This window comes from Podarcis gaigeae (genome assembly GCF_964106915.1).
Source record: "Podarcis gaigeae genome assembly, chromosome: 3".
In the NCBI taxonomy this organism is placed as follows: domain Eukaryota; kingdom Metazoa; phylum Chordata; class Lepidosauria; order Squamata; family Lacertidae; genus Podarcis; species Podarcis gaigeae.
In genome coordinates this window covers 53,090,817-53,113,764 of record NC_139680.1, presented here as the reverse complement: position 1 = coordinate 53,113,764, position 22,948 = coordinate 53,090,817, and the positions used below count along the sequence as shown (strand labels likewise).

The 22,948-nt window shown below is 42.3% G+C and overlaps 2 protein-coding genes across 2 annotated transcripts in view; one reads left to right on the top strand and one right to left on the bottom strand.

Moving 5' to 3' along the window:
* The window catches only part of LOC310840886 (dermatan-sulfate epimerase-like), a 151,373-nt gene extending 128,425 nt beyond the window's left edge, over positions 1 to 22,948 (bottom strand). The window contains exons 1-6 of the mRNA XM_083731079.1: positions 22,329 to 22,948; positions 20,264 to 20,355; positions 19,758 to 19,829; positions 18,806 to 18,912; positions 18,306 to 18,385; positions 15,951 to 16,032 (exon numbers count right to left, since the gene is read on the bottom strand). Coding sequence (XP_083587205.1) covers positions 15,951 to 16,032; positions 18,306 to 18,385; positions 18,806 to 18,912; positions 19,758 to 19,829; positions 20,264 to 20,355; positions 22,329 to 22,424 — 529 coding nt within the window. The 5' untranslated portion in view covers positions 22,425 to 22,948. The remainder of the gene's footprint in view (positions 1 to 15,950; positions 16,033 to 18,305; positions 18,386 to 18,805; positions 18,913 to 19,757; positions 19,830 to 20,263; positions 20,356 to 22,328) is intronic.
* Positions 4,325 to 14,512, top strand: COL10A1 (collagen type X alpha 1 chain). Its single transcript, XM_083731274.1, has 3 exons — positions 4,325 to 4,414; positions 4,945 to 5,104; positions 11,367 to 14,512. The coding sequence occupies exons 1-3, from the start codon at positions 4,409 to 4,411 to the stop codon at positions 13,229 to 13,231; spliced, it is 2,031 nt and encodes a 676-aa protein (XP_083587400.1). The 5' UTR covers positions 4,325 to 4,408; the 3' UTR covers positions 13,232 to 14,512.

Here is a 22,948-nt window from a genome sequence, read left to right as displayed (position 1 = left end):
GCTTTGGAAAACAGTCCACATTGGTCCAATGAGGTCTGTAGACTGCACAATTTGGCTCACAGTCTATCCAAGTCTCCTTTGTTCCCTCCCTTCCATTCAGTGTTATTATTATTTTATTATGGCTATAACTCCCACCCCGTTTGACAGAAGTAGATGAAATTTGCAGGCATGCTAGCCCTTCTAGGGAGAATAAAGGCTGTCAAGTTGCAGGCAAATAGATCCAGGGGCTTTGGTGCTGGGAAGCCTTAAAGTTTGATTGCTATTTACTAGAAATGCCTATAACTTTTATTGGGGGGGGGCGGTGTTAATTAGATGAAATTGGCAGAAATGTTGACCCTTCTGATGGCACCAAACCTGTGAAATTTCAGAAGGATAGCTAGTGCTTTACCTGCAAGGGGAACCAACACACTTTGTGTGTGTGCGTGTGTGTGTGTGTGTATAACCTCCTGTGTTTTGTGGGTGGTCTGGTTGGTCCAGTCAGTGCTACCCATGATTTCTGTCCCAGAATAGCCCCCGCAATCCTGTGCAATATGCAGGCATTCCCTATGGCAGATAGCCATAGATTCTTCAGAAGGCAAGCAAATATGCAAAAGTTCCCAGAAGGTATGAAATTTGTAAAACTAAAAGCAAAATAGTTCTTTACCTGCAGCACTAAGTCCTGGACCTCTTGCACTTGGAGCCTCCTTCTCACTGCTATCTTGTGGCTGCTCAAATCATAGCCTTGCCTGCTCTATACCCAACATCTTTGCTAACCAGTTGCTTCTCAATGAAATATGTCTGGAACAGGCCACCACTGTTTACCTCTGTGGGCCATGTGTGGCCACAACCCTCTGGACTACAGAGCCCCTTCCAGCAGTCACTACAAGTTGCTGCTACAACACAAGGCTCAGGGTGTAGGATTTTTTTTTTTTTTTGTACTTAAATATTCACTCCTATCCTCAAAACGTATCCTTCAAAATGACTCATGATCATAAAAATGCAATGCATAAATCAAATGTAAAAGCAGATCAATTAAAGAAGAAGGGGATAGAGAAAGCTATAAATACAGCATCAAGTTTCTGTTAACTGGATCAGCTGACCTAAAATGTGAGATGAACGTTTTTACCAAGCACTTGAAAGGCTGAGTAGAACTGGGCCCATCATGCCTGCTTTGGATGGAGATACTACAAGGCTGGCACTACTACAGAAGAGGCCCTGCTTCTGGTCCAATAAATTTTATCAGAGGCCTGGTGGCTGGATTTTTTTGATGCTGAATGAGTTGGTTGAGTGCGAGCGATTCCCATATTTGAGCTCAAAAAATAAATCTTCCTCCATTTAGATTGTGTAAGGGTGCCAATATTGCCTTGCTCTGTACTGTGGGATTTTGCCTACAAGTTTTTGGCTATTTATTCCCCAGTCACACAACTTATGGTGCACTCCAGTCTTCACTGCATGGACAGATAGAATTTAAAAAACCACACCCTGACATATAATACAGTGTGTTTCTCCCTGCCTAGCACGCATTCATCATGCTAACCTTGTCAATAATAAACTGAAAGAGGAGCTAAAAGTGGGATATTGTCTCACTTGCTAAGTCTAGCTGGGGTTAAGCTTTATTTACAAGTACAAGACTTTGGTCAGGTAATCAAATAAGAAAAACAGGTGCATTTTTGAAAGTCAGGTGTTACTACAAATAGCAGTGAAGGCATACAAATAATCCCAAAATTCATATGCAAGCCTACAATAGAAATATATTTATGTCAGAAACCAAGACTCATTCCAAGGAAAGGAGTGGGATAATGGTCAACATAGTTTTGTGTACTTTCTCCTTCCTTCATCAAACATATGTGACCACACAGAGGCTAGTCAATCTTTTTGCTATGAGTAAGCTATAAAAAAAAAACTATTGAAACTAAGAAGCAAAAATACAAACATACAATACCAATTCGTTTTCTCTTTGATTTACAGTCGTATTTTGATCTTGAACGGAATCCGTTCTGGAAGTCCATTTGACTTCCGAAAATGTTCAAAAACCAAGGAGCAGCTTCCAATCAATCGGAAGCCGCGGAAGCCATGTTGGATGTTCGGCTTCCAAAAAACGTTCGCGAACCGGAACACTCACTTCCGGGTTTGCGGCGTTCGGGAGCTAAAACGTTTGAGTCACAAAGTGTTTGAGAACCAAGGTATGAATGTACTGTGGTACTCGGGTTACATACGCTTCAGGTTACATTCGCTTCAGGTTACAGACTCTGCTAACCCAAAAATAGTGCTTCAGGTTAAGAACTTTGCTTCAGGATGAGAACAGAAATCGTGCTCTGGTGGCGCGGCAGCAGCAGGAGGCCCCATTAGCTATTGTGGTGCTTCAGGTTAAGAACAGTTTCAGGTTAAGAATGGACCTCCGGAACGAATTAAGTACTTAAACCAAGGTACCACTGTACTGGCATGAACAGCCCAAACCTTTCAGTTTCTTTGTAATGTAAATAGGCAACAAGTAGCAGATTCAGGATACAGTTTGTTGCCATACTGACCCTTTATGCAAGTAGCTACAGTAGCTGCAATTACACCAATGCCAAGTAACTGATGAATGGCAGACTGTGATTGCTGCAGTTAGCACAGACCCCCTGCCATCCACCAAGTGTCATGTTTGCACATGGGCCTATCTACAGAGACCCCATTGCATATAGCCCATTGTATCCGTAACCACATTTTTGTGGACTCCATTGTATCTGTAACCACATATTTGGTGAGCTGAAATCACAGTTCGAGCTCACACGTGTAAACTTTTTTATCAAAAGTGGCATCTAGTGCGTGCCAGATGCACCAAGGGGAAAAGATCAGCTGTAGAAATAATAGTATCCATACTATTTAGTGGGGAAACAAATCTCTGATTCAGAAGGGGTAAGAATGTTCATAATAAACTACAGAGAACCAGAACTACTAATGCAGGCCAACTGCAAAGATAAAGGATCATCCATACCCCAAAACATGTAGCACAAGGTTGTGTGTGTGTGTGTGTGTGTGTGTGTGTGTGCTGAAAGAACATTAACTAAAATAAGGTCATATTTCAAGTTCATATGGGCACTTAAATGTGTACATCGAACTCCTGGCACACAACATGTTCCATCCAGTAAAGGAAATCCATACCTGGGATGGAACACATACATGAAACTACTTCCTCCATTGAAATGGAAGGTGCAGTGCTTCCAAGCAGCACACATCAGAGTTCTGATGCTCAAAAGAAATGTTCTATCAATTATGTGCAGTTGCACACATAAACATTAGGTTTACCCGGCTTCCATGATTTAGAATAGTTGTTGCTGTTGTTTCTGCAACCAAAAGCTGATGGAGGAAACAGAGGAAGGCACAGGAGGAGGGGAGGAATGGAAGCATTTTTTAAAATATTTTTTTTGCAGCCGGGTAAGATAGAAACTGGCTCTGTTCAACTTAAAGCTGAGATCCTCAAGACAGTGAATCATCTGGCAGGAGATTCTGGTTGGTATTAAATGAAATAAAAGTGCTAGTACAAGGATTACTGTTAGCACAACGGGACTTCCCCCATCTCTTCCCCACTCTAACACCATGTGCCATCCCCAAATCTACTCCTGGGGGTTGGGGGGGAATCCCAGAACTGTTTTAGGGAATGTGCGGAGGAAGTAGAGGAGGGGAATATTCTGTTCTACAATAAATAAAACCTGTGCTGATGGAATTAGAGACTAAGTGCTACATTGAATGCAGTCCTCTGCACTTGGCTTAGTACTTCGCTAATTATTTGCAATGTTCATTTTTCTTTTTCTTTTACTCTCTCTTTCAAAGAGTCTAAAATCGAGGGTGTTTTTTTTCCAAAAGCAGTACATGGGTTTTTGCAAGTAGGGAAAGGAATTAGAGAAACTTTGAGCAGTTCTGGCTTATCTCTAACTTGTGGCGTAGGTACAGAGAGAACATACATTTTGTGACCCTTGCACATTTAGTGAAGCCCTCACACATTTAGTAGGATTGCTTGCCAAAACAGCCAAGTGAAGAAATCTAGTCTTAGCATGGCTTACCCATTTCTTTGAAAATTTCAATAGGAAAAATAAAAGTTTGCCCTTTTCTATTTCAACTCATGTATTTTCTTACAAGATGACCTGTCTGAGTCCCAGTACAATAAAAGTAAATTCATGAACAGGGAATGGCATCTAAAATAATATTAATAAAAAAAATCCAACCTGACACAACATCCCTGGCCAAGAAAACTTTCCACCATAATTAGCACTTTCCTGGTTTGAAGGCGGGGCTACAACAGAGTGCAACTTCATGTCAGAAGGCACAAACAGTATAAATAAGTCAGGATGATGCTTGGAACAGCAGCTTCTGCTCTGCACACCTGTGGCAGCAGGACACATGAGGCAAGACTGAAGTCTGCTTTTCTGCACATTTGTAATCCTACAACATGCCGGTATGCTGCAATTCCATCTGGCTTGGTTTACAAATACATTTAAGTGGGACAGAGGTTTAGAGGTGCTCATTAATGGCACTTGAGGGTATTCTGGTTACAGTTACTGCAGAAGGCTTGCTTGTTGCAGATGCATAAGCTTCTGATGGCTACAGCTCCTGACACAGGAAGACCTAGTTTCTTCTTTTGGAAATTTTAAAAGGCTTGTAGGCATGTAATATTTCAGTACCTAGAAGCTATGTTATTCTCTCTCTCTCTCTCTCTCTCTCACACACACACACACACACACACACTTTTATAGATCACGCCACATGCTGTAGGGAAGGCTGATAATGCAATAAGATGTGACCAGATCTGACACCCAGAATGGCTTCTGATTCAACTTTTTAAACTAAATGATGTCATTTTAACACATGTGCATCATTGAATCCACAAGCCTGGAAAAGTGTTGAAGCAGAATGCTGTGGGTATGTTTTTATTACAACTCAGTTTTCTGTTATAAGAATTATATTGTACCTTTTTCTTCAATACAGAGTGGATTTGGGAATATGAAGTTACAAATATCTTTTCTGCTGCTGCTGCTCTCCATGAACATTGTCTACAGCACTGTCTATTATCCTGAACGCTTTAAGGTGCAGCCTAGTGAATCAATGAAAGGGCCTGCTTTCCTACCTTTCGGTGTGAAAAGCCAAGGTAAGTAATGCTTCCTTTAAAAAAAATATGTAGTTTTGTTCAACATGTTAATTACAGTATATTGGAAATTAAGATAGCTATGATTTTGTAACTGTTGTTTACAGGTACAAAAGGATTAGTTCTGTGAATAAAGGTAAACAGGTTTTATTTAAGGTATTTACTAAAATTATCACTGAAGCACTAGCTGCCTAAGGAAAAACAACAGCTGTTCACCTGGTTTATAATGTAAGAGTTGTTCTACGTAACAGAGTCCTGGGAACTGTACTACGTCAGTGAACACAGGGGGGATAGCATGCATGAAAGCTCTCTGTATGAGATGCTTTCAGCGCAATACACTAAAAAGTAGAATGTCAGAGAGAGAAATCTCCAATGTAGATATACTAGCTTTCCATGAGAAATGAGGTTTATCTTATAAGAGGAAAATGTTCAAACCTAATACCACCCACTTGAATTTTGAATTGGTTCACCCTAGGAAGACTGGACCATGTGGCTTTTCTGAGCTTTACATTTACAGATCAATATGGATACAAAGCTAGTATGAATGACTAAGAGACCTACAACTAACAACGCATACCCAGAAGCAAGATTGTAAACAGGGCTACTCTAGATTATACATATTGTAGCATAAATTTATATATTTTAAAATTTTTAGATGCTACCATTCAGAGGTTCAAGGGAGAACACAATAAATACACAAGTATTAAAAAGAACAGAACTTAGTATTAGAATTAAAAGATCTACCAGTAAGAACAGCCTTATCAAATATACTAGATACGTTGTCAGGATATATCCCACCAAGCAAAATATTAACCATGTCAATCATTACTAAACCTTGACAGAAGTTCTAGAAATTCATAGCCGCGAGTTTCATTCATTCAGTTCTTCTTGGTGAGATCTGCTTGTGCTTACACCCATACATGTAAGTGGCTCTGTGGTTAGGCTGGGGCAATGTGCAGTGGCAATTAAAGTGGTATAAAACCAGCGTAAACAGACATAGGTGTATAGCTACACCTTCCCAGGAATCTTGTTTATTTGATTCAAAAATCCTATTGGCTACAATACACCGAATAATCAAATTCAGAGTAGCAATGCTATTAAAGGTAAAGGTAAAGGTACCCCTGCCCGTACGGGCCAGTCTTGCCAGACTCTGGGGTTGGTGCGCCCATCTCACTCAAGAGGCCGGGGGCCAGCGCTGTCCGGAGACACTTCCGGGTCACGTGGCCAGCGTGACAAAGCTGCTCTGGCGAGCCAGAGCCGCACACGGAAACGCCGTTTACCTTCCCGCTGGTAAGCGGTCCCTATTTATCTACTTGCACCCGGAGGTGCTTTCGAACTGCTAGGTTGGCAGGCGCTGGGACCGAACAACGGGAGCGCACCCCGCCGCAGGGATTCGAACCACCGACCTTTCGATCGGCAAGCCCTAGGCGCTGAGGCTTTTACCCACAGCGCCACCTGCGTCCCTTAGCAATGCTATTACAAGATATTAAATTGCAGACAAGAATGAGAAAGAATTAAAGCAATATTTTGGCAGGTTTTACAGATGCAGAATATTGCTTTCTTAACTCTTGAACTGTAATTCCAAGCTCACTTAGGGTTGCTTCACCAGATGCATGCTCTGCTTTTTAGAATGGCAATCATATTATGTAAGGCAGGGATGGGGAACGTGGGGCCCTCCAGAAATTGCTGAGACTCCCTTCAGCCCCAGCCAGAATCACCCACAGACAAGGAAGATGGTGACAATGTCCAGCAGCATCTGATGGATCACAGGTTCCTCATACCTTATTTAACGCCAGAGTTTCAGTACATGGACTTTGATGTCCAAATGTCTTATTTTGCAAGTGTCTTGTTCTGGTATGCATGCATGAATTGGGAAGTGGATATATAATCAATCTGTGTCAGAAATGTAGGCCCGGAACTCATATTACCCTTGTGGCATGGGAAGCACTATGATATTGCTTTCTCCCATATTGCCAGGATCACATGAGAACCATTGAGTTGCAGGGAAGGAGATTTACCCTGTGGCTCCTCCCACTCCAGTATCAACCTTTAGGAAACTGGATTAACTCTGGTACGAAGAAGAGCCTCAAAGGTGGCTCCTCCCAGACTGACTGCTTCTTACCTGGTAACACAGATACAAGCAGTACTGCTGCTGGCATAATGTTAAGAGCCTAGCCTAGATGTGTGAAGTGCCACTTTCTTGGAAAAATATCCAGCCGAAAGTATACTTATAAGGCTTATGTTCCTTTAAATATTGCTGTGACTTGACAGTATTTTCTTATCTGTGGCATTAAATGTGTCTGTGTACACACACAATATTAGTGGCTATGTGATGGAAAGAGTCTATTTAATTACACAGCTCATCAGTTGAAATGTATTAAGTCAAGTGGGAGGAAAAGTTGACCCTTTGCAGCAATCGCATTAATTAACAATAAATAAATAAGTGGGACATTTCCACTTTAAGTGCTATTAAATTCCTGTCTGAAGGCATGCCCACTGAAAAACTTGAGAACTGAGTGTTTTATTATTGGACAGTTTTATAATTGAATTGATTATTGACTCAGATATTATTGACTCAATTGACTCAGATATTGTTATCCGAAGAAACTTCAGTTATAATATCCCCACTTATACATATGAGGGATTTAATGACATTTTAGGTATTCAGGGTCACTATGCTTCCCTATAGAACAGTGAACTTCACACATCAGAGATAGCAGTCCTGCTTTTGATTCTGTAAGGACTCATACCACAATGATAAATAGCTGATTCAAGACTCCTTGAGTTTGCAGAATGCTACTCACTCTGAATATTTAAAGGATTTAAGAATTAAGTTGAAGTTAGTGGAAAGACTCTGTACATTCTAGCTAATGGATCTATACAGAGACATCTTCAAAAGAGATGAGCTATATTCAACAGATAAAAATGACCAGGCTCTGACTGCTGAGAATTTTTAAAATGCTCTCTAGAGTAGGCTACAGACCCTCAAGGAAAACTCATAGGTGTTTACCAGCATCATGCTGAGACAGAAGTTGACTCTGCTAGCCCATGGGCTTTTTCACCCATCATCTTTCCCAGCAAATCCCTCCTTTCTAATTTGCTTGAGGAAATTAGCTGAACAGGATAATGAGAAACAAAAGCCTCTCTGCCAGTGGCGACTTCTTCTTTCTCAGTGTGACGTCAGGCCAAATGCCTCTGAGCTTCTCAAGTGTCAATCAGAGCCTGGGTAGCTTCTGTTACAGATAATGTGTGGCCAGTCTCCAATAATGTTTTTTAAGTCTGGTAGATATTCAATAAAATGTATGTTCTAGTGAATGAAGCTCTTTCATTCAATTTGCTGCCCTAGGAGAATCCACCAATTTAAGCATCATTTGTGAGAATAGGACTACAAACACACAGATCAGATTTAGGCAATCTGGATTCCTCAAAGTATTCAGATATTGACGGAATTGATCCTAAGCCTGTTCCACAATGCTCCCTGCTGTACACAAACCAGAAAGCATTAAATGAACATTTTAGCCTTAATGGTACCTCACATGTACTTAGCACTTTGCAGGGGGAAACTATTGACAGGCTTTCTGGCTTCCTACTCACTTAACCCCGAACAGCCTCTTTGAGGTTCACTCTTGCCAACAAAGCTGCTTGGCTCCTTTACTTACTAGTTGATCAGTTGCTTACTTCTGCCTTCATTGTCATACTTCTTTCTTACACTTGGTTATTCTCAACTCTCTGTGTGTTTTGAACTATCAGATAAACCCATGTCACAAGGTGTTTTCAGATGTAGGTTGACATGGAAGTGACCAAATAATGTAAAATGTATGGGGGGAAATCCTACATTATCACAGACACATAGCTAATGCATGCTGATTGTTAAATTGTCCTTCCTAATACTGAACCACCAAAGTTTTGCAAAGCTGATCAAATTTATATCCCTGGGCATATTTGTTTATCGCTTTTATCCATGGAGAATGCAATATCTTAATTGTGAGGCTGTCCCCCTTTCCCAGTAAATAAATAATAGCTGATATAATTCATACAAACTAATCTGACAAACTTTTACAAACTTAAGAGTTATTTGCATTTCTAATGGTCCCAGTGATCACCATAGTACTGGACTTTGTGATCGGAGGTCTCTCCTGTTCCACAGTATTTCAATTGCCACCTTCATTAGCTAATCAAGATTTGTTTTCAGTTTTAAGCTCCATACCCTCTGCTATTCTCTGCAACTATGAACAAGGTGGTTTAAACTATGCAAGTTATGGCACTGGAAAAATTAAAACTTCTAAACTTTTATTTTATTTTATTCTAATCTGTTTTATTTTATTTTATTTAAAAAACAACAACCCTGCTTATGTTACAATACTTTGTTTTAATGAGTATCTCCTATGGCTGCACAAAATTCTGCCTACTCCCAGAGGAAGAAATAGAAAAGGGTTATTACGCAAGAAATTAAATTCCTTTACATGATTTGCTATGGTTAACATATGGTTGAATGGCTCCATCTGCTGGTTTCTAGAACACCATGCAATCATCTAGTTCAGTGTTTCACAAACCTCCCCCGCCCCTGCACAGACCACTTGGAAACTGCTAACCACTTACCGTAATGACTTTTCTGCCTCTTGTAGCAGTTGTAATGCTACGAGTGTAGCACTGTGCTAGATGTCATATTCTTAATTTTATTTTTATTGCCGCTTTTGTTTCGCATACGTTGTCATTACAGATTGAATTGCAATACAGTAAGATTCATACAGTAAGATACAAATATGACTATTTCTTGAACCACAAATCCCCAGATGCAACAGACTACCAGAATAAAGCTCATGGACCAGTGGCGATTCATGAACCACAGTTTGGGAGCCCCGATCTAGTTGCTTAAACATAGCTTTTGCAGCTGCAGTTCTAAAACTACTAAGCAATAGTCCCACTAAAGTCAGCCAAGCTCAGGTTTTCTTATGTAATACTATGGTTTCAATCTATTATTAGAAGCAGTTTTCTGCAGTGTAGGCAGCAACCCTATAAACACAACCGTGAGGTTGTAATGCTAAAACTAGATTTCATATTTGAAGTTTTCATGAATAGACATTAAATCCTCTGCCTCCTTACTTCTTCTGTGAGTAAGCTAAATAGAACACATTGGGATTTACGTCTGAGGAAACATGTTTTGCATGTTACTTGATTCATTTGTCCTGGGTTGTATATGGCTCCCACCCTTTAACCTCACAAATTATTGGTTTTTCCAGTCAGCAGGACATGAGAAATCTCACATTATAGAGCATAGAGGACATGCCTTCTTTCTTTACACCAGATAAGGTCTCTTAGAAAAGACACATTTAATTTCCTGAATTCTTTCTTCCTAGAAAACACATTCCCTCCTCCCCACATTTGTCCTCACATTTCTCTGGGCAAAAAGATCCCTATCAGGCAACCAAGGAACATGTGTTATTTAAAAATTGTGAATGTACTTTTGTTGCTCTAGATTTTGTTTCTTGGGAAAACTATCAACAAGCTTAATCCACAATACATATTTCACATATTATGGAAGAACTTTCTAAAATATGAATAGTCCATAAAAATGATGAACAGGTGGCAAACCTAGGTGTACCCACATATGCCAAAACAAAGCATTTAAAAGTATAATTCCTGGAAGGCACCAGGATGGGGAAGGCTGGACTAATCCTAGGAATATTAACCAGGAATTGTAGGGGGAAATGGTGTTAAAGAACAGCAAGTCAGAGAGATGACAGCAAGCAGAACTGAAAGATGACCATAGACTTCAGCCCCAATATTCACATTATTCTGCCAGACTGGAAGATGATTCAGTATGATTTCTATGCTATTATCCTCCCCATACCCAGCATTAGACAATTTTCCAAAGGGTTGATGTTGGCATGGACACAACCTGTGGCATGCAGTTGAGGGCTTCCCAAATTGCTCTGGTGATAGGGGAAAGCAGTTCTACTGTAGCAACTCCACTAGCTAAACATGAACCCTGGACCTTGAGGAAGTAGAAAGTGAGGTTCAGACAGATGCATATCATACATTTAAAGCACATTCAAGAATCTTGGGAACCGTAGTTTGTCAAGGGTTCTGAGAATTGTAGCTCAGTGAGGGTAAAACTAGTTATTATGAGGAACACCATCTCTGATTCAATCTGAATTAGTGATTACAGGTTTTAAAAGACTTTTTTTTAATCCTGACTTCTATTTCTTGAGTCATTTAATTCCTGGAACTTACTAATGTATTATTATTATTATTATTGCTTTAGTTGTCCAGGCAAGGGGAGATCAAGGCCCATCTGGTCCAGCAGGCCCTCCCGGTCCAAGAGGACTCCCAGGCCCTGCAGGGGCTCCAGGAAAACCAGGATATGGAAGCCAAGGACCTCAAGGGCCACCGGGACCCCCAGGACCCCCAGGACCTTCAACCGCTGGAAAGCCAGGCCTGCCAGGTTTGCAAGGAAGGCCAGGGGAAAGAGGACTAACTGGTGAAAAAGGAGATATGGGCCCCGCCGGTCTCCCAGGGCCAAGAGGTCCCCCAGGGGCCCCTGGAATTCCTGGCCCAGCTGGAATATCTGTTGCTGGAAAACAAGGGCTGCCAGGGCCACAAGGGCTAAGGGGTGCCCCGGGAGAGAAAGGTGAGCCAGGCATTCCTGGTATCAATGGACAGAAGGGTGATAGCGGATATGGGGCTCCAGGTCGCCCAGGTGAAAGAGGTCTGCCGGGGCCACAGGGACCTTCAGGCCCTCCAGGACCAGCAGGGGTAGGAAAGCCTGGGGAAAGAGGATTTCCAGGTGAGCCAGGTATTAAAGGGGAGCGGGGTTTTCCAGGCACCTCTGGTCCCATTGGCGCCCCAGGTCCACAAGGCTCTCGTGGGGAACGTGGAGAACCAGGAGTAGGAAAACCTGGCCCAAGTGGACCACCAGGAATACCAGGGATCCCTGGAGCAAAAGGACTTCCAGGTCCCTCTGGCCTTCCTGGGCCTTCTGGTCTCCCAGGGTTTGGAAAACCAGGGTTGCCAGGGATGAAGGGACAGAGAGGACCTGAAGGTCTCCCTGGTGCCCCAGGAGAAAAGGGAGAACAAGGACCAGCTGGTGCTCCAGGTGAACCAGGCCCACTCGGACCACCTGGGAATGTAGGCCCTCAAGGGCTCAGAGGTGCAGCAGGTGAAAATGGCCTACCTGGACTCAAGGGTGAGAGAGGCCCTGCAGGTCCAGCAGGATTCCCAGGTGTTAAAGGAGAGAGGGGTCTACCAGGACTGCAGGGAAAATCAGGATACCCAGGGGAGCCAGGACTTACTGGCCCAAAAGGACAACCAGGTTTGCCAGGTCCAAAAGGGGATACAGGGCATGCTGGGCAACCTGGCCTACCTGGCCCAATGGGATCACCAGGACCTAAGGGAGTGGCAGGATTCAATGGTGAACCAGGTCCTAGAGGACCACCAGGAATACCTGGTACAAAAGGACCAATTGGTCCTCCAGGTATTCCAGGATTCCCTGGCAGTAAAGGGGAAACAGGTGCACCAGGATTACCGGGCCCAGCTGGTATTGCTGCAAAGGGTTTAGATGGGCCTATGGGACCCCCAGGACCACCAGGCCCCAAAGGCCACAATGGACAGCCTGGTTTGCCAGGTCCTCCAGGTCCACCTGGGCCTCCTGGAGAAGCAGTAATTCCAGGAGGCCAGGCCCTGGCTGGAATACCTGTTATGAAAGCTGGTGAAGTGCAAGGTCTAACTGGCATCCCGGTGTCAGCTTTCACTGCCACTCTTTCCAAAGCATACCCGGCATCAGCTGCCCCCATCAGATTTGATAAGATCTTGTACAACAGACAACAGCACTACGACCCCAGGTCAGGGATCTTCACTTGCAGGATACCAGGACTTTACTACTTTGCTTACCACGTGCATGTGAAAGGGTCACATGTTTGGGTAGGCCTGTACAAAAATGGCTCGCCCATCATGTACACCTTTGATGAGTACAAGAAAGGCTACCTCGATCAGGCTTCTGGTAGTGCTGTTATTGAGCTCATGGAAAATGATCAAGTCTGGTTGCAGCTGCCCAACAATGAATCGAACGGCCTGTTCTCTTCAGAGTATGTTCACTCCTCCTTCTCAGGTTTCTTATTTGCACAAATATAACATTCTGCCACCCCCAAAATGTAGTATCTTAGTATTTGTGTTTCTACTTGTAGATGTCCAGAGGAGACTAGCTGAAGAAAGTGTGAACTCAAAATTAAATTTCAAAGGCAAATGCTACTTTATATTTATCTTAGGTACTGTTTTTAAAAGACATTTTAAAGAAGGGGTCGGGAGTCTGTGGCTCTCCAGAATGTTGCTGGATTCCAACTCCCATTAACTCCAGCTAATTGTCAGGGATGATAGGAGATGTAGTCCAACAACATTTGGAGGGCCATATGTTCCTCATATTAAAGGGTGATGTTCATTAAAGGGTGATGTTCACAAACTATAATTGTATTTCAGTGCAATACTCAACAATGTATTTAACCTGCCCAAACACTGAGAAATCCCAGTTGTAATTGCCAGGATTAGATCTTTAAAATTGTAATGCTACGGGGTCTTATCATTCACAGAAGTGTAGAAAAGAAGCATTTCTAAAGATCTAATGCTTCCATCCTAACACTACTTACTCTTTAATAATCTGATTAATGATACTGGTTTAAATGAGTTTATTTCCCCCTTGAAGTAGATTCAAAAACAATTTTCACAGTTAAAAGAGGCTGAACTCATACGTGAAAGACACTATGGCTACAAAGTTATTTCTTTCGAAATCAGAGAGGCTAGCTTATCACAGAAGTGTATTTTGGGTAGGAGTTCACTGGCAAGCTCATATACAAACCCTGCGATTATCACTCACAAATCTAATGTGAAACTACTATAATTAGTCATTAGGAATGATAAAGATTGTCACATTGGTTAATTAGTTAACAATGTGTTAAGTTCTATAAGATAAAATTAAATATAAGGTGCTATAGACTAACTGGAATATTCTGAATAAAATTAGTTTAGCATGGTTAGGTTGTGTCAAAAGTCTCTTCCAAAAGAAAATATTCATTCAAATGCTTTTAAATAGTCTCCTCTACCTTAAATACATTATGGCATTGAGACAATGATAAGTGACGGTGGAGAGGAAAGTATTATTTAAGTTTATTAGTTTTACACTATGGTGCTTGTACAATTATTCACTTATTGTACCAACATGAGACCAGTTACCTTTTTTAATGTTAATATTTCACCCACACTAAGTTCTTGATTACATTTTTTTTGTCTGTGTGAAATAAAAATAAATGGTCTTTATTATATTCATTTGACACCAGCATTTTACACTTTGTTCTAAAAATGTCTAGTTGTGTTTGTCAAACGTGATTTTTAAAAGCTGTATTAATAAAAAAGTGAAACCTATTTCTGTTTTGCTTGCCATTATTTAGTACTTTTAAAATTGTTTCTTGGAATCATGGGGTTGTGGCAAAGTCATTGCTATTTTCCCAAATGACTAGACTGACAAAAAATTGTACATGATATACATTTTTTAAAAAATAAAAATTTTACCTGATAATTTGTTCTATTAAAAAAAAATGAGTGGGGCTTTTAGCTACCAGCTACATGACTGCACTGAAAGCAAAACAAGCCTATCTCTATCTCAAAGGATGCAAGTGCTGTAAGGGGAATCTTGAAGTCAAAGGTACTACTATCCCAGTACCATGCGGCCTAAGTCTTTTAAGCCATCATCTTGATTCACAGAACTTCAAAGGAAGGAGGAAAATCTGCCGTGGAGATATAGACCCGCAGGTACAAGGCTACGTACAGGTTTTAAGTATAGAAATACAGATACAACTCCCTGTCAGCACTGTGCAAAGCTTCAGCATCAATCTCTGAATATAATTTATCATATTGTTACATTTTTTTGGGGGAACCTGCCCTCAGAAGTGAATTCTGAAATGAGGGTGGGGGTGGGAGACACCTGTAATAAATAGAAAGCAGGTAGTCTAGGGATGTCCCTTCTCTCTGTTCACGGTCCACTTAAAAGTCTGGAAGAAGCTATATACTGTATGACAGTTACCTCCGGCAAATTTTTCACACACACATCCAGTCAGATTATGTACATCTTACAGCATGATATGCTTGAAGAGCCATTCCCACCTCCATGCCATATCATGGGTGAGGAACTCTTGCAGGGCCTCCTGGAACAGACATCCCTCAGAAATGAGAAACAGGCCTGGCATTAAAAACACTGGGTGTTTCCAGCCCCTTAACAACATTGCTGCATGTATTGCTCTGCAGTGAGCTTGACCCTGGTTGGGTTTTAAGCTGGAAACAGACATTCAGAGCGAAACAGAAATTTCCAGTGCTGTGTGAGGGCATGAGGTGGGCATTTGCAAGGGAGAAAAAGGAATGGACAGACTGATGTCTCAGGCAAACGTAGAACCGGGAAACACATTTTTGTCGCCAAGCCTCTTGTTCCATTCTTAGATGCAAATCTTCCAAGTACAAGTATAACCCTAACTTAACATTACTTAACTATGAATCGATAACTTGGAAGACTTTCATCAGTATAGAAGTGACTTTTCTGAAGAAGTGCACACGAAAGCTCATACCAAGAACTGACTTAGTTGGTCTTTAAGGTGCTACTGGAAGGAATTTTTTTTGTTTTTTCTATGCAATGGTTATAGTTCGGTCAAGCTAACCATATATATGGTATTGAATGGGCACATTCAACACTCAGACTACTAACTGCCAGGAACTGTCAGATACACAAAGAATAGCTGCTTTGTTGTTGTTGTTGTTGTTGTTGTTGTTGTTGTTATAAAAATACCCATCATATGACAATGAATTTGCTTACCTTTAAAAGCTGAAGTCTTATAATTATGCTGTATGGCAGCAACCATATCCTTCCAAAAGTCATACTTTCGCCTAGGACTATGCTGTAAGCAAGAAAAAAACCCAAGAAATCCTTAGAGCTTCCTCAATTAAAAGTCACTCCAGATTTTAACAGAACAATCACTGTGAGTTTCATAAATTGGTGATTTCAAAGGGAACCTGCAGCAACAGCAAAAATGTAGCTTGACGAGCTCATGTTCAAAGGCCAGGCAGCAATGCTCTCTTCTATGATTTTTTGTTTCATTCCCCCACCCTGAGGGCCTCTGAATTTTGGAACTCCTTGCCACAAGGAAAATATGGTGGCAAATAATTTAGCAATCTCCAAAAATGGATGAGAGACACCAGTAGAACATTATTTCTGTAACTGCCAGCTGATTATTCCAAACTTTGCCTCCATCCGCCTTGGGGTGAAATTTTTGAGAGCCACTTGTATAGTCTATTCTGTCATCTCATTCTGCCATGTGTGTATAGTTCATGCCATTTAGATAGGAGTTACAACACAGCTCAGGTTTTAACTCACACTGAAAGGCAACGTCTTGTTTCCTTATCTGTTAACAACCTATCATGAATAAAAATGCAATAATTAATCTTGTGATACTGAAATATACAGATCATTCTGCATCACTTACTGTGCAGCTATTTTGGGTGGGCGGGGGGAATCTTCTACCACAAAATCTGAAACTAAACTGGCAGACTGATGTTATTTACAAAACAGATTAATCACAGGCATCACAGGGGCATGAAAGTGTTTCGGTTTCTGCTCTTCATTTTAACAAATCTGTCTCTTTGCAGTTCAGCTGTTGTAGTAAATTGTTCTCCTTAGTGACATGCCTAAAATTACTTAAAAGCATTGCTATACAGTAGTGCTTCAACATGGGGCTGCCGAGGCAGCAAACTTTGCATGCCAACCAAAAGTAATACAAACACATTTCTAAACAAAGAGGTGGAGTTACAAGGTTTGGAGCGCTCAGTAAACAAACAAACAAACAAACAAAAACATCCCTGTCCGCATTTGCCCCAAACACCAGGAACCAGGCCAATCCAGGCTGAGGATCCCTCTCCCCATGACCCTTGCATGTAAAAGAGAGACAACACCTTTTTTTCCCACTTCTTAGGCCTACTTTTTCCACCCCAGCTTTCAAAGCACAGGATGTGCCCTTTCATTGAGCAGAGTGACAGATGCAAGGGACAGATGCAGGGGGTTGGGGCACCCAGTACTGGCTCCAATTTGGGGGGGAGGGACTCTTAGGCAAGGTGCCCTCAGTGGTCCCCCTTTCTCTGTAGGCCTCCCCCCTCCTCTCCAAAGAACTGCTGCCTGTTCACTTGCCCTATCCTTCTGGGCCCAATCTGCACTGTTTCTTTTGTATTGTATTTCTTCTTGTGGATTTTGCTTTTAGGCTTTTATTGGTTGTATTTGCTTTAACTGATTCTAACGTAACTCGCTTTGGTTCACTTCTGTGATGAAAGGAACTGACAAATGTAATTAATAATAACAATTCCAGATGCACCCCTGGGGGGAGGAAATTCACCCGCTTAGGGGTTGCCATAGAAAATGGCCTCTCCTAGGCCGCAAACCCCTAAAGTTACAAACTTGGGTGAGTTCTGTCAGCGTGTTTGCACACGGGGTGAGAGAGGTTCTTGTGGTTTGCCTATGCCCTTCAGTAAAATAAAGGAGAGTAACCACAATGTACATTGCAGATAATGAAAGGCAGTTTGCCTGTTCATTCTGTAAAGCTTTTAGAACAGGTCAACCTAGTCCCAAGACTCAGGACTGAAAACCAAAAGATTCATTTGTCATCCATCAGAGAAAACAGGTGTGAATTTGGAATGCATGTAGGAAGATGGTATTTAAGGGTTTATAAAAGTCACCTTCTGGAAGCAGTCTTGTCTGTCATAGGTAAGGGGCAGGGCAGAGCAGGGGGAGTGAGTGCTTCATCAGAACCGCAACAGGGGAGAAAGAGGGTTTGATTTCCCATCCCCAGCTTCTGCAATCCCAATCTCTAAGGCTGCTATTTGCATTTTAAATATGTGCATGTTGAACATCATGTCTAATTTAGCCCCAAGACCACTACTTGGTCATCTACAGAAGTGACTCCTATGACTGCCATGGTCCAACTTATTCATTGCAATGGAACAGGTATATAAAATTCCATCACAGAAATTAAGTTCCTCTTGCAGCATAATTGTTAAGCAAGCCCATTACATAATACCTAAGCAAGGTGAGGAACAGAAAAAGGAGGAACACAAGAGAGAAAAAGCTCTCGTTTAAGTTAACCTGGACTACAGCCCAGTGAAAAAACCCACTGTTAACACTTACTTTGTTTAAACCATCAATAATCCGTGCACAAAGAAGTGCTCCAGGCAGATCAAAGTAATTGTCATAGGCATAATATTTAGCTGCAGAGAAAAATAAAAGAATTTTATTTGTGTATTGTTTATTAAGAGGATTTTAAACCCACCCTTCACCCAGTGGTTCCAGGGCAGTTTGCAGTATTATTTAAAACAGCAACAATAGTCCAGCAAAATAAGACCAAGCAAAATAATATAAAATTAAATTTCTGACACGAAACACATGAAAGGTGCCCCCTCACACCTTCTTTCAATGTTGAAGACATAAGAAGGCAGAGCCAGGCAAGAGGCCCCAACATTGGGGGTGCTGACAGTGGAGAAGCCCTGCTACCCTTTAATCGTATGGATTCCTTCCATGTGAAAGAAACGCAGAATGGTGGCTAAAGATACCAAGAAATCCAGCCACAGATTCCTTCGTAAATGTGCATACATTAGCCAGTGAGGCCCAACCATATATTTCTCTGATACCTGAACGAGAAACCATTCCACTCATTGTCTTGAAGTGTCGCCATTCCTTCCTTCCATATGTATCTAAGATCTCTTCAGAGGTCATGTGCTTTGTGCCATGGCTTGCCCTGTTTAACATATATATGTACCAAGAATTAAAGGCATGGAGTGATACCCAACATTAATTTTACTGAGAGCAGACCCACTGAATTCACTGGACTTCAACAACTCAGAAGTTCACTGACATCAATAGGTCTACTCTGAGTATGACTTAGTGGAACATCATTGCATGAATTGTATGAAATATTTCTTCTTTTCCTTTCCAAACAGGAGATTCTAAAAAATCTGCAATGAGATCTAATAGTCACTAGCAGATTTATAATTTTTGGACTCAAATTTGGCAATATATGTAGACATTATAACACCAAATCTGAGTCACAAAATTATGTTCTTTAGACATTTTTCTTGCTCTTGTCTAATCTTTGGATTTCATTGGACCTGGATTAGACAGGCAGATCATTCCATTTGTCAGTTCCTGTCAAAAATTGCTAATATTTTTAGAGACTTGACAAAAGAAGAGGGAAGGGGAAGAAAAGCTGAAAATCTAGGTAATGAATTCTTCCGCTGGTGTAAATAATAAATAGTATAGTTTTATTTTACACGTTGCTTTCAACTTCAATAATTTTGTTAACTGACAACATTAAAGAATTAATTAACTTTTATCTGTATTTTGATTGGATTTTTACTTAACTAACTGGAAGAGTTACTTTGCTACATTCCTCTGACAGGTGAAGACTATTGGAAGCAAGTGTAGGATTTAGATGAGTAAAAGCAATTCATATTGTAGAATTATTATGATCAGTTCACAGAATAGTATGATGGTGCTTTGAAAACAGATTCCTCCCCATCCCACACAAAAATCCACAATTAGAGGCGCTTAAGTGCAGCGTTTTTATAAAATAAAATAAATTACCTCAAAACAGTTCCATCCTCTGCAAGTTTAAGGAAGTTGCCATCTTCCATATCCAACACCAAGCCTTTAAAGCTACATTTGTTTCACCGATAAGGTAGAGGTGGGGAGCAGAGTGAGAAAGATGATACATTTAATCTTGTATACATTTAACCTTGTATTCCAAATATATACATGTGATACCGAGTACAGACAATGGCCCTAATAAACTTATGGCAGTAAGAGATACTCAGGGCAATGGAGGGAGATGGGTAGAAAAGTTGGAGAATTTGGTCAGAAGTGGGAGCATAAACTGCCACAATCCACATGTTCACAAGTCAGGAACTGTTCAGGGTTTTTTGTTTCGTAGTCCGCAAACATTATGTAAACAACTACATTATTTTCTACATTGTTTTTTCTACTCTAAGTAACGCTTAAAGATATGTATGGGTGTGTGCTTTTAATGCATGCAATTAATGAGCTGACGAGAAGTCTGGAAATAGTTATTATTTTAAAACAGAATCACTTACCAGAAATCCCAGCTTTCATGGGGTACATTCAGCAGCTCTTTATCATAACCTTTCTCTTTTACCATGTACTGAGCAAAACTATCATATATAAGCTGCAAATTAAGAGAGAAAGGAAGATGTAACGCTACATAAAATTAAATATACTGAGACACTCCAAGATTCCGTCACTTCACACTTTAAAGTTTACCTTATTAGCTGCAGAAGAATGTTCTGCACATAAAAAGGCTAACACTTAGATTAATTCTTAACACACACATTTCTTTACCCTCAAGGTGACATTTTGAGAAGGGTGAAATGTTCTGAAATGTAATCCACCCTCACCTCAAAGTTTTCCCCCCTCCTTATGTCTCATAGTTACTTCTTTAATGTGGGCAATGCACCCATAGAAAACTAGTTGAAATATGTGCATGGAAAGAGCTTGAGATGGTCTTCATCATTAGTTGCAATGTTTACATGGTTTGTACCTTGGCAAACTCTTAGAAAAGTGAGATGCAAAAATTTTCAATAAATATTGCAACTTGTGTTTGAACAATAAACGTGCAGTCTCTCTGTCACGAATGTGCACTCTCTTTCTCCTCCATTGGGAACAATCCTGTTGAGAAAGCCTGCCCTAGAAATTTAGAAGTGTGAAGGTAGGGTTCTCTGTCTTCAAACGTCACTTCTCAGGACTCTTCTGGAAGAAGTTATTAAACTGGCATAAAACCAGTTACAATTTCGTAAATTAAAGATGCCCATAGATTTTACACCAGGATAAAAGTTGAAGGTGAAGTTTTGCTCTGGTTGTATAAAAAAATACTAGATCTCATGCTTGTTGTAATTGTGCTGGACCCATGAGTGGAAACCAGACTTCTTCCCACACTAACTTTTATCACAGGTGCTCTATTATCACCTGTGCACTTGAATACTTGCCATTCAAATGAGTTGCACTTCCACAACAGAAATTCCCAGGAGTTTCAAACCTTCATATAAATACTTGAGGATAAGTGGACAGAGGGGAGGAACAGACATTTGAAGATTGAGGTGTGTGGTGTAGTGGTTAGAGTATTGGACTAGGACTTCGAAGTTCAAATCCCCACTCATTCACCAGGTGATACTGGACCAGTCACTGTTTCTCTGCCTAACCTACCTGACAGGATGTAGTGGGGGGGGGGAACCATGTAGGCCACCTTGAGCAAGGAGGGACATAAAAATAGTAATAATGGATAGCAAGCACAGTAGGAGAGGAGGTTCAGCTTTGTCTGCAGCTTTGTAAATTACCTTGTTTTTTAAACAAAAACAAAAACCAATGTGTTTTCCCCAAGCAAGACACAAATATATTTCCTTGCACTGGTTATATTATGATTAATGTTTCGGTCTGTTCTGTAAACAACTTTAAGGGCTTTGCCATGCATATTTTCAAAGCGTAGTGCATACATTTCTTACATGAATAAACCTTGGAAACACAGAAATGTGAGGCACCCGACATATTCAGCCTCAGGGACATGGGCTGGAAGAAACACAAGGGCGAGTTGCTGGTACGTGATTCCCCCGCTGGACCCGGGCATCTCTAGCCCAGAATCCTGCACTGACAGCGGCCAGCCAGATGCCAGCTCCGGAGCCCTCTTCCCCATCCAACGCTTGCCTACTCGGGGAGTAAGCTCCACGGAGCCCCGTGGCCCGCCCTTCCGAGTAATAATGAGCAGCATTGCACTGAAAGACTCCTGCGCGCGTCTGCTCGGAAGGAGGCTCCACTGACTCCAAGAGGCTGACTCTGCCCCTGGGCAGCGAGCAGAAATGCGGCGCCAAAGGACTCCAGGGGGGAGGAGTTTCCCCGCTTCGCCAGCAGGCCCGCCAAAAGGGCCGCAGACCGAGGAGGCCCGCCAAAACCACGCCGCCGCCTCAGCCAAAGAGTCCCCTCCCCGAGACGCCCGCGTCGCAGCGCCGCTCTCGGCCGGCGGTGGCGGAGCGCCCGGCCGAGGCTGCGACGAGGGCGGAGGGAGCGGCGGCGCAGCGGGCGAAGAGCGGATGCCGCTCCGTCTGCCCCGGCGCTCGCCTCGCCGTCTCCCCTCGGCTGCCCCTCACTCACCCGGGCGCTCTCGACCAGGTGGTAGCGGCACAGCGTGTGGTCCAGGTCGAAGCCGATCACTTCGCAGGCGGCCAGGGAGAAGGAGGGCCGCGCCATGGCGGAGGAGGAGGCGCACGAGAAGCACGAGGAGAAGCAGCCGCCGCCGCCGCCGCGTCTGCCCTCCACTGCTCCGGGAAGGGAAGCCGCCCGCGCGCTCCTGCGGCCGCGCCTTCCTGCGGGAACCGAGCCGACTCACGCCGCCGGGGCTCCGGGGGCATCCCGCCGCTTCCGCCCGCCTCCCTGCCCCTTCCTTGGCGCGGCTCTGGCCGGGCCACCTGCACGCTGCGCCTGTGCCTGACCCTGGACGATCGGGCAGCGAAGTCGGTCCTTTCCTTTTTCTTTAAAAAGGCGAAAACATGATTTTTCCTCTTGGACCCTTAAGAGGACTTGGCAAGGAACGCTTGGGCCACGAAAGGCAGCGCTTCCTCTGAAACGAGAACGCTGAACTTTCGGCGCTCATTTCTGCACCTTCCGCAGATCTGTCATTACACACTTTTTGTCAAAGCTTTCGTAGCCCAGTTGTTTGTTGCCTATAAGCAGTGCCGGATTTGCGTATAAGCTAAACAAGCTATAGCTTTGGG